Raw genomic sequence first — 11,465 nt, 5'->3', positions numbered from 1 at the left:
GCCTTAATAAAAAAAAGCATGTGCCACCTCAGGGAGGTGGGCGGGGGGAGAGAAAATGTAACGACCATCCCAGTGATGATGAGGCCTGTAGAAGTATATCTGAGCTTCAGCATTGCAGAGGGCAAATATCACATGAAGAAGAGTTGGTTTTTATACCCTGGCTTTTCTCTACCTGAAGGAGTCTCAGAGTGGCTTACAATTGCCTTCCTTTCCTCTCACAACAGGCACCTTCTGAAGCCAGGTGGGGCTGAGAGAGTTCTGAGAGAACCGTGACTGGCCCAAGGTCACCCAGCTGGCTTTACGTGGAGTGGGGAATCAAACCTGGCTCTCCAACCAGAACCAAATGTGCTTCCTGCAAACACTTCCCTGCACATAGAAAAGCAGCATATCGGGGGGCAGGGGAGTCTCCTGACCTAGCCCTCTACCTAATGTTCTAGGTGTTCCCCCCCCCTCCAATCAGTGAACTTATTCAGTTTACTATCCGTGGCACGCATGAGCCATCTGATCCTAGCAATGCCCTTCCCTCCAGAATTCTGGGCCTGCTTTATTAAGGGAACAGAACCCCACTTTTCTGTTCTCCTGAGCAGGCTTCCTGTGTGCTTTGAAGAGTTCCCATCAATCAGCTAGTGGCTCCCTCCACTGAAACTAAGGAAATCCATTCTGGGAACGGAGGCTCCATGTTCCCAGCACAGATGGCAGGAGGAGGAGGCGGCAACATCAAAAACGATCACAGCTGAACACACAAACCTGCCTACATTCCCTTCCCACCGCACTGCAGTCACCTACACCAGGAAAGTAGTAGGTGGGCTTCTAAAGGCCACAGGCTGCATTGGACACACCTAGAGGGGTTTCTAAGCCCCCACCACTAATGTCAGGGGGCCCACGAGTATGAGGGGCTACGGCTAGAAAGAAATACTGTTTTTCCGTGTGGGCAGACAGGAGCCGCTTGAATCTCAGCTGCCATCTGCCACCTCAGAAGAGAGAGAGATTAGGACAGAGGCCTCCAGAGAGATCTCTCCAAATGCCTCAGAACATGTTGTTCTTACAAGTGAGATTTGTCACAATATCCAGTCAACAAGGAGTGGCTTCTCTAAGTAAAAGAGGCCAAGAATTAGATGGGGGGGGGAGTAGTAACAATTCTTTGGGGTGGGGGGGTTATGGAAGTCATGGCGACCTCTGGTGACTGACCCCCTACTGGGGGCCTGGAGGATATTCAGAGGCGGCCGAATAAAGCCCGCCTCGCACCTCTGGTATTCCAAGGAGGTCTCCCATCCAAGTACTTGCCAGAGAGTCGACCCTGCTTAGCTTCCGAGGTCTGAGATCGGGCTTGCCTGGGCTATCCAGGTCAGGGCTCAATTCTTGAATTACACATTTCTTTACAATTCTGTGGGAAAGCTGTAAACTGGAATTGCCTGATACTGAATCAGACCATTGGTCCACTGAGGTCAGTATCTCCCCAGGGTCCCTTCTGTCAGGTGGAGGTCTTCCACATAATCTACAACCTGGGCCCCTTTCCTAACGAGCTGCTGGGGACTCAACCTGGGACCTTCTGCATGCCAAGCAGAGGCTCTTCCAATGAGCCACAGGCCCTCCCCACCTCTGCTGAGAGGTCTCCACAGTTCTGCACAGTCCAAATACGACTACCCCCTGAAGTGAGTTTGGTCTACTGTTAGGAGTGTGCTTAGTCCTCAGTGACTTCCATTAAATTCTATGGAGCCAAGAAAACTTTTTTTGTGGGGGAGGAGACAAAATGTGCCCCCTTCCCTCCCCAAAACGTGAGGCATGGGTGTTTTGGTGGCAAAACTACCTCTGTCCTCTGGCAAAACATGCAGCAGCAGCAACAACAATAACAACCATATGGCACTGTGTGTAGAATAACCAGGAGATCCTAAGATTGTCTGGCAGCTAGAAGCTCTAGCTCTTTTCGCATTATGCACCCCTAGCTAGACTTGTTTTTAAGGCAAGAGATGTTTCAGAGGTGATTTGTCATTGTCTGCCTCTGTGTTGCAGCCCTGGTATTCCTTGGAGGTCACCCTTCCAAATACTACAGTGCAGCGAACATATTTATCCTATGGTGATAAATGGCTGACAATCAATTGTGCAAGAAAAAAGCCAAGCGCTGCACTCCAGAGCACCATTTTGTGAGGATAAAAGATCTCCCCCCCCCAGCTGAATGGCCCACTGTCAAAGGGGCACTCCATGTCCTAAGCCCATAAAGGCACTGCAGCCACCCAGACGTCGATGCTCCCTTCTCCCCAACACCCTTTGATAAAAGGCCCCCACACAAAGTTTGAAGTGTCATCTGCTTTAATAAAAAGTAACAGAGAAGGACAGATTTGGGTCTTGCAGTGTAAGAAGTTTCCAGGAAGCGTGAGAAGCTCCAGAAGCTCCCTTCCCTTCCTGAGGCACAAGGACAGCTCCAGTCAGTCTGGAGGATGTGAAGCTTCGGAACCCCCGGAGGGAGGTCACCAGCCCTACACAGCTGCTTCTCCCCCTCCACCCACCCTGCTCCACCCCCACCCCCTCTTCCCAACACCTCCCATGCGTCCCGACATAGAGAGGTCTGGACCAGTGGCCTGGGCAGATCCCTCCCACTCCCCAGGTAGGCGACCAACACCGTGCGTCTCCTGAAGCCGCTCCTTGATTGCATGCAGCAAGGAAGAAAGGTTGTGTTAGCATGGGACTCCAGGAGTGCCCTAACAAGCAGGCTGGAGAGAGAGACACAATGGCACAGGTGTGATAAAACCTAAGGCAAAAGGAAATTTTAAAAAATGGGGAAAAACAACCCAGCAATTTGCTTCCCGAGTCTTGTTCAAGGGGCTGTCTCACAAGGAGATTAATTTAGAAATCTGCTAAGGAACGGAGCGCCCAGATCAACCAACCGCTGACCTGCTGCACAAGTACTCATGGCCTTGTGAGAAGGAAGGAAGTGTAGGGGGGGGGGGGGGAGGAATCAAGCCACCGCTGTGGACGTATCCCCCACTCTGCAGCCATCTGCCAGGGAATCGGTGAGCAGCATCGATCCCTGCTTGGTCGGCCAATACGTGGGCAGTGACACCATCCCATGGAAGGAAGGAAGGAAGGAAGGATTGCCCCTATTGGGGGGGGGGGGATTTCTCAAGCACCAGGGCTGGAGGATGGAGCTGGCTATTTGGGTGGTGTTGACTGCTTTCCCACCCCTGGAGGAGCTACCTTCAATACTGCTGCATCATCCCCCCCACACACACACACTGTCACCTTTAAATCAGGGTTGCCATTCTAAGAGGCAGGATTACAGTTACGGGGGGCAGAGTCCACTTTTATTCAGGTTACTTCTAACCTCCGACCGTGTCTGTTAATGTCTCCAGGGGAAGCCAGGGTGGGGTGGGGTTAGGTCATGCTTATATGCCTTACCTCCCCATCACTATCCTGGGGGGGGGGCGGGGGGGGGGACAAGGATCATACAAAATAGTAAGACCACCATGAAATAAACTATGCAAATGTTTGCATAAATACACATGTCCCAGACATCGGGTACCCTGGGGCACACGCCCACTGAATTCTTCTAGTGCACGGGACACGCGGCTGTGTCTTAAGCCCAAATGACATTAGTTCTAAAACTGTCTCTATCCTACCCCCTTGCAGGCTGAAACAGAGCTCCTAGCCACTCATCCTGCACTGTAACACTCAGATCGCTCCCCATTGAAAGGGGAAACTTGGGATTGTGCTCAGAGCTGCTGAATACTCCTCTGGGCAAACACGTAAACCAACGTGTTTAAGCGCACATACACAGAAAGCCTCTAGATGGGGGCCTTATGCCTCTTTATTCAAAAGCAAGATACCTTGGGATTAACCGGCACTACTTGAAAGTAATGCGTTTTAAACTCCTGAACTCAAGGCTATTTCACTTCATTTTCTACCTGGCAAGATACAGGCAGTCACGCAGTCAGAGAGAAAAGGAGATTTAGCTGCTGTCCAGCCAGGCTCTGGTTCAAAGCCTCTTGCTCAATGCAAGAAAGGAGTAGAGGCAGAGAAACTTTTGATAACAGGAGAAAGCTGGGATTTTGGTGCCCCCCCCTTCCCCCCAGCTGTCAGTTGATGAAAGCGTGTGTGGAATTACAAGCTAAGAAAGAAGCTGGTGGGCCAGCAAGACTGTCGATGCTTCAGAGAAGGTTGCAAAACCCTTCGCTTCCATGGAAGTCAGTAAGATCATGGACCTTACAACCCTGGAAGGCAGGTTGGTATTAACCCCTACTGGAGACAGTCGCATTTGAGAAGGGGCTTGCCCTAAAGCTTTGCCTTGGGCTAATTGGCAAGATCCCCAGTTCACACTGGAGCCACAAGAGCTCAGAAATGACGACAGGGAAAATGAAGGGCATTTTCATCACGTGCTCACATCCTAGCTTAACATCACGCAGCACAAATAAATAATCCCATGCAGAAGGCACCCCTTTCCCCCCCCCCCCACCCCCCGTGATCAGGATCTCTGATTTTAGTGCACAATTTCTTCTTAAATAATTATGACCAAAGTACAACACAGGCTAAAAAAAACCTCTAAAACAGCAACGGCAGCCTAGGTCAGAATGGTTTCTTCCTCCCGCCCCCAAAGTCAGAACTCCGACTTTCCCGTCGTCTGCAATGCAGAAAAAAGATGGGTTAAAATGAGTTGTGGATTTACTCGGGTGGGCTTGTGGTCAGTTGCATTTGGCCAGTCCACTGTGGTCGTTGAGGGGCATTGCTACGACAAGAGAAGGATGACTTGCAAGCCGTCACTTCTCGGTTACTTCAGCTTCTTAAAATATAGATGTGGTCTTGTCTCACAGCAGCCTGAGCTTCACCCTGAAAGAGAAGGCAAACCTGACTGCAACAAGTCCTATATACCTTATTCATAACTCCAGCCTGTCAATCAAAGCACCTGTTCTGGACAATACTGACAAGGCTTCCATTTATTTTAAAGTTATATGCCACCTCTTTGCTTCAAGAGCCATTCAAGGTGGTCTGCAAATTTTTTTTTGTTTTAAAGGAATCCAGATTATGGATCGGCCTTTCCCTTCACTCTCACCACATGCCTGGCACCCATTAGCAAAACCTCGATCCCTTCTTCCGCCCATTTTTTTAAATGGCAAGGGTTTGTCCTTTTACACTTCAATCCTGGACAGGTCCTAGTGGTTCAGTGGTTAAGAGCAGCGGACTCTAACCTGGAGAGCTGGGTTTGCTTCCCTACTCCTCCTCCACGTGAAGCCACTTGGGTGACCTTGGGCCAGTCACAGTTCTCTCAGAACTCTCTCAGCCCCACCTACCTCACAGGGTGACCGTTGCAGAGAGATAGGAAGAGAAGGCGATTGTAAGCCACTACAACCCTAGAGCTAATGTGGTGTAGTGGTTAAATGCATGGACTCTAATCTGGAGAACCGGGTTTGATTCCCCACTCCTCCACAGGAAGCCATCTGGGTGACCTTGGGCCAGTCACAGAACTCTCTCAGCCCCACCTGCCTCGGAGGGTGTCTGTTGTGGGGAGAGGAAGGGAAGGTGATTGTCAGCTGCTCTGAGACTCCTTTGGGTAGTGAAAGGCAGGGTATAAAAACCAACTATTATTATTATTATTCCCACTGGAAACTGTGGCTCCCTGACATCCTTAGACACCCGCCCAGCCTGGCATCCCTAAGGCAAGATGAACAAGCCGCGCAGTCAACACTCACATGGATTGTGGCTGTTGGTGTCTGCCTTGACAGCTTTGGGGAGCTTGGTGGAGTTCTGCTGGGCTTTGCTTTGCTCTTCCCCGCTGAGGAGCGCTTTGATTTCAGAGGGGATCTTCCCTTGGTCCATCGCCATGCACCACTGTTTGTACTAAAATACACACCAACAGAACAAACACTTGTAAGTTGACTGTGCCACAGAGGCAGAAGATGAATTCCAGCAGGATCAAAAGTTGCAGAAACTTTCCCACGGCTGTGATTGCTGCACATCCACCTCTCTACTCCAAAACATGCACAATTCCACATAAGTGCTGGGGTGGGTGGGGTGGGAGAGAAGAAGCAAGGATGGGGCTTGGGTTCATAGATCAGCTGCACTGGCTCCTTTCCTTTTACGAAAGGGGAAGCTTCTAACACTCAGTGGTCGAATCTGCATTTGCATTTTTAAATCAATTTCGTGCTGCTGTGACACCGTCTTTCTCTATGCTTTTTGAATGTTGTTTGGAGGGTCGAATCTGCATTTGTCTTTCCCACTGGTGTCCCAGCCTTCTGACTCCATCTTCAGAAAAGCTGTCTACATTTGGTGTCGCTTTCACACCTCAACAGTGCTAGCATACTTTTGCACGTCCACATATGTTTATCACCTTCTTGTGGCGGCTCCACTGTCATTGCACCTCCCCACTGCTTTAAAAGAATCTTCTCCAAACAACATTCGAACAAGCATAGAGAAAGAAGCAGCACGAAACTGATTTAAAAATGCAAATGCAGATTCGACCGAGAAAATTCTTTTAAAGCAGTGTGGAAGTGTAATGACAGTGGAGCCGCCATGAAAGGACGATAAACATATGCGGACGTGCAAAAGTATGCTAGCACTCTTGAGGTGTGAAAACGAAACCAAATGTAGACAGCTTTTTTGAAGATGAGTCAAAAGGCTGGGACACCAGTGGGAAAGACAAATGCAGATTCGACCACTATCGGTTGTCAGGGGAAGAACATAAGAGAAGCCAAAGAAGGAGAGCCCACCACCTCCGGAGGAAGCCTAACCGCTCTAACTGTCAGGAAGTTCTTCCTAATGTTTAGCCGAAAACTCTTTTCTGATTTAATTTCAAACCCGTCGGTTCTGATCCGACCTTCTGGGGCAACAGAAAACAACTCCGCACCATCCTCTAGATGACAGCCCTTCAAGCACTTGAAGATGGTGATCATATCACCTCTCAGTCATCTCCTCTCCAGGCGAAACATACCCTGAAGTTAACGCGTGGCAAAAGTATGCTGCTTAGCAGGAGGATACAGACGACCACTCTACCCTGCAGTCCACAAACACACTCCAGGGGCAATTTGCTTATCTGTGCAGACTCGCTCTCCCACGTGGGGAGAAAATGTTTTAAACACATCAGGGGCAGGGCAGGCTCAAGAATGTGGTTGGTGGCCCAGGTTCTTGGCGAAGACTTTTGAGCAGACAATAAAGGCTTGGGAATTAAAAAACAGGGTTAAGGTTTAAAGAGGGAGAGGGAGGGAGAGAAACGCAGTTACCATGTCCAACTCTTCTCGCAGTGCACAGATTGCCCTCTCTCTACTTGACACCAGCTCTTCCAGGTACTGGTACCGCAGCTTCTTCCGTGCCCGGCATTCTCGCGCGCTCTGCCGACTCCTCTCAAGCTTGGCTTTCAAATCTATTTTGGCTGGTTTATGGCCTCGCTTTCCCGGCTTCTTCACTTTGCCTCCAGCGACCTAGAAAGAAGGCCCAAAGGGTCACTTCAGCAACAGGTGGAAGGAAAAGACTGCTCAGGAATAGAGGTTGTGGAGTGTGAAAAGAAAAGAGCATTGTCAGCATCCTCACTGGACTCTGTGGCCTCCCAGACCTTTCTCCGCTTTCTATTATCAGATTCCAGCTACTGATCCTCAAGGTGGTCTAAGGCCGGGCCCTATTCTTTCAAATACCATCCTCAGCTACAAGAGTAGGATACAAATACTGATATACCCCATCAGCCTTCTATGTGAGGGTTACCACAATGAAGTACACAGAGCGCTTTAAACAGGTGTTTCATAAAACATTATATACTGTTAGGTCATCTGAAGTCTCAGTAACCAAACGCATTTAGGAGCTTTTGCAGCTAACATGGGACTGAGCAGGCTCTGGACAGCAGCGACGGACAGGAGGACTTGCCATGATGAGGTCCATGGGGCCGCGAAGAGTTGGACTCAACTGTGCAACTGAACAACAACAAGTTTGCCAGCGTCCTTTCCACCTTCCCCCATCCCATCCCCTTTCCTTTGCATCTGCCAGGAATCCAGCTGTGCCCAAACTTCTGCAGCTCAAAACTGCAGAGTGGGGCTAGAGATGGATTGCTGTGGCCACTGTTTTCTGTAGACCTAACCTGGTCCCATTATATTCAGTAGGACCTTACTTACAAGCTTTCAGCCTAAGAACATAAAAGAAGCCAATGCTGGATCAGGCCAATAGCCCATCCAGTCCAGCACTCTGTCACACAGTGGCCAAAAATACCAGGTGCCGTCAGGAGGTCCACCAGTGGGGCCAGGACACTAGAAGCCCTCCCACTGTTGCCCCCCCCAAACACCAAGAATACAGAGCATCACTTGCCCCTGACCTAGAGTTCCTACCTATACCTTGTAGCTAATAGCCACTGATGGACCTCTGCTCCATATGTTTATCCAATTCCCTCGTGAAGCTGTCCGTGCTTATAGCTGCCGCCACCTCCTGTGGCAGTGAATTCCATGTGTTAATCATTCTTTGGGTGAAGAAGTACTTCCTTTTATCCGTTCTAACCCAACTGCTCAGCAATTTCATTGAGTGCCCACGAGTTCTTGTATTGTGAGAAAGGGAGAAAAGTACTTATTTCTTTACCTGCTCTATCCCATGCATAATCTTGTAAATGTCAATCATGTCACCCCTCAGCCATTGTTTCTCCAAGCTAAAGAGCCCCAAGTGCTTTTAAGCTTTCTTCATAGGGAAGGTGTTCCAACCCTTTGATCATTCTAGTTGCCCTTTTCTGCACTTTTCCCAATGCTGTAATATCCTTTCTGAGGTGTGGTGACCAGAATTGCACACAGTATTCCAAATAAGGTCACACCAGGGGCATTACAATACTGGCTGATTTGTTTTCAATTCCCTTCCTAATAATCCCCAGAATAGCATTGGCCTTTTTTATTGCAGTCGCACACTGTCTCGACATTTTCAGTGAGTTATCTACTATGACTCCAAGATCTCTCTCTTGGTCAGTCTCTGCCAGTTCGGACCCCATCAACGTGTATTTATAGTTAGAATTTTTGGCCCCAATGTGCATCACTTTGCACTTTGCCACACTGAACCCCATTTACCATGTTGACGCCCACTCACCTGTCCTCAACAGATCCCTTTGGAGTGCCTCACAATCCTCCCTGGTTTTCACCACCCTGAACCATTTAGTGTCATCCTCCTAATCAGTTTTTAATCAAACTACTCTACTAAATGATGAAGTCAGTTTTCATTAGGGAGGGCATCATTATTTTCCTGCATATTTTTACCTTGTGATATCAGGGATTTTGTTGATATTTGGAATAATTTTATTATACAACACCTGTGGGGATAAGAATACTAGCAGTCTTCCTCTGACACATCATCAAAAGAAAGCATGCTAAATGAAAGTGAAATTCTTTTAACTTTTTTTTTTAGATGTACGGCCCAAGGCCTCCTAAAGGAACTTTAATAGAATAAGCACTTCTGGGAAACTTCATTTGAAGATCACCACACACTCACTGATGGTGACTACATCACTGCCGACCTATATTATTCAATGGTTAGAGTGCTAGACTAGGATCTGGGAAAGCCAGTTGTGAATTGCCACTCTGCTGGAGAAGCTCATTGGGTGATCCTGGACCAGTCATACTCTTTCAACCTGGCCTACTTTGCAGGGTTGTTGTGAGGATAAAGTAGAGGTTACAAAAATTATGTCAGCCATCTTGGGTCCCCATTGGGGAGAAAGGTGGGATATGAATATAAGTAAATAAATTCAGTCACGGGCTCAGTTCATCTTCAAACCTTTAACAGGTTACCAGCCTCATTAACATTTTTAAAGGAAATGGGGCTATCCTATAACAGAGTGATTCAGGGAGGTTCTTTTACAAAGCAAACAGGACCACAAACTATACCACCACATACACTATGCATTATCTGTTGGCTGCATTATCCTGTTGTCAGCCCATTACTTTCGACTGATGTAATACCATTCTTTGTACTGTGTGTTTGTTTATTTATTGTATCTGTATCCCACCCAATCCCACAATGAGCTCAGGGTGGCTCACAACAAAAATAAAAACAATAAATATATGATTAAAAACCAGTTAAGTAAAACACGATGGCAGCTAAGAAACATAACATCAGTCCAAAGCAGCTCAATACACTTCCCATGAAATGTTAGCAGGATGGTAGGCACCTGTAGGTCTACTAAGGGCAGGGGAGTCCAAAGATGGTAAAATCCACTGCCTCAACCAAAGGCCTGGTGGAACAACTCCACTTTGCAGGCCCTGCAGAATTGTAGCAAGTCCCACAGGGCCCTGATCTCAATTGGGAGATCGTTATGCAATCGTTATGCTTTGCTCCAGATTTCTGCAGTCCTAGTACTATTACATTGCTTATTAGATGCCTCATTATACTGATCGGATCATCTTACACTGTGTGTAATCTATCTTCAGCCTCAGTGAGAAAGGTAAAAATAGTAAATGAAATAAATATAAAAAATAATCGAGTATCCAGGTCTTAACAGACAAACCCCACAAACAAGACTACTTACTTTGCTGTCATCCATAAGTGCAACCCCCGAATTCTTACATGAGCAGAAGAGAGCTCACCCTCTGGACTGGGGGCAGCAAACGGCCGCCTGCATTACATGCTGCTGCAGCTGCTACTGCTTCCTTGTTTTGAACCCTTTTCACTCCTGTACACACCAAACTCCCGCAGCACCACGCTGCTCATTGGGAAATGTAGTACCGAACCATCGTCTCTGCGTCAAGAAACAGGAAGCGTCTGAGAGCTAAGACTACAATTCCCATGAGGCCACAGAGTTCTTTAACGTGATTATGCTAAAAAACCGACCGCGAAGAATAACGTAATCTGCATCATTATCATATCAAAGCGAGTTGCGAGAGCGACACTTCATGGGTCTTTAGGCGGAGCCTCCTGAGTTCCGGCCGGAACAGCGGATTCCCAAATAAGGACTACATTTCCCAGCAGCCTCCAGCAATTGCCCTGTGGGGTGACACCTGACTGTTGGCTGAAGCGGGACGGTTTTATTTTATATAAAATCTTTATGCGCATATGAGCAAAACCAAAATATGGGTGCTTTTTGAAGACGTTGAAGAAAGCTGCGGTGCCGCGTGTTCTGTGGATGTAACTTTAGGCCGATGAATTATGTTTTATGATGGTTTTGAGGCTTACCAACCTCTAGGTGGCACCTGGAGACCTCCTGCTATTACAATTGGCAACCCTAAAATCAAACCATAATCCATCGTTCCTGCTGGTTTTCTGAGCACTGCGAGAACAGGGAGGAAGGTGTACTAAAATAGCAACAGGCTTCAGGGGCCCTGTTCAACTATCCATGGGCTCTGGACTCATGCTCCCAGCTTTACTTGGTGATGAGGTCAGTCATGCCTTATGATGGCCGCAGGCTACATCTAAAAGATTTGTGTCCAGAGGGCTGGACAGAAAACTCGCCAAAGGGATCCGTGTTTGGGTGACATTTCTGTAATTCAGTAGCCAGTTTCCACCAGTGACCGTTTCCTTTTCTGGCTCCCCCC

At 48.1% G+C, this 11,465-nt stretch overlaps 1 protein-coding gene across 1 annotated transcript; it reads right to left on the bottom strand.

Annotated features, from left to right (window-relative positions):
* Positions 1 to 2,284: 2,284 nt before the first annotated feature.
* CREBL2 (cAMP responsive element binding protein-like 2) lies at positions 2,285 to 10,610 on the bottom strand. Its single transcript, XM_015412107.1, has 4 exons — positions 10,463 to 10,610; positions 7,206 to 7,403; positions 5,679 to 5,826; positions 2,285 to 4,818 (listed from the first exon to the last, which is right to left on the bottom strand). Exons 1-4 carry the CDS (start codon positions 10,475 to 10,477, stop codon positions 4,814 to 4,816), a joined length of 366 nt encoding a protein of 121 aa, XP_015267593.1. The 5' UTR covers positions 10,478 to 10,610; the 3' UTR covers positions 2,285 to 4,813.
* Positions 10,611 to 11,465: the final 855 nt, after the last annotated feature.

Source organism: Gekko japonicus, unplaced genomic scaffold, assembly GCF_001447785.1.
Source record: "Gekko japonicus isolate JY-2015 unplaced genomic scaffold, Gekko_japonicus_V1.1 scaffold1620, whole genome shotgun sequence".
NCBI lineage: Eukaryota > Metazoa > Chordata > Lepidosauria > Squamata > Gekkonidae > Gekko > Gekko japonicus.
Note: the sequence above shows the minus strand (reverse complement) of the source record. Positions and strands in the feature narration are given on the sequence as shown.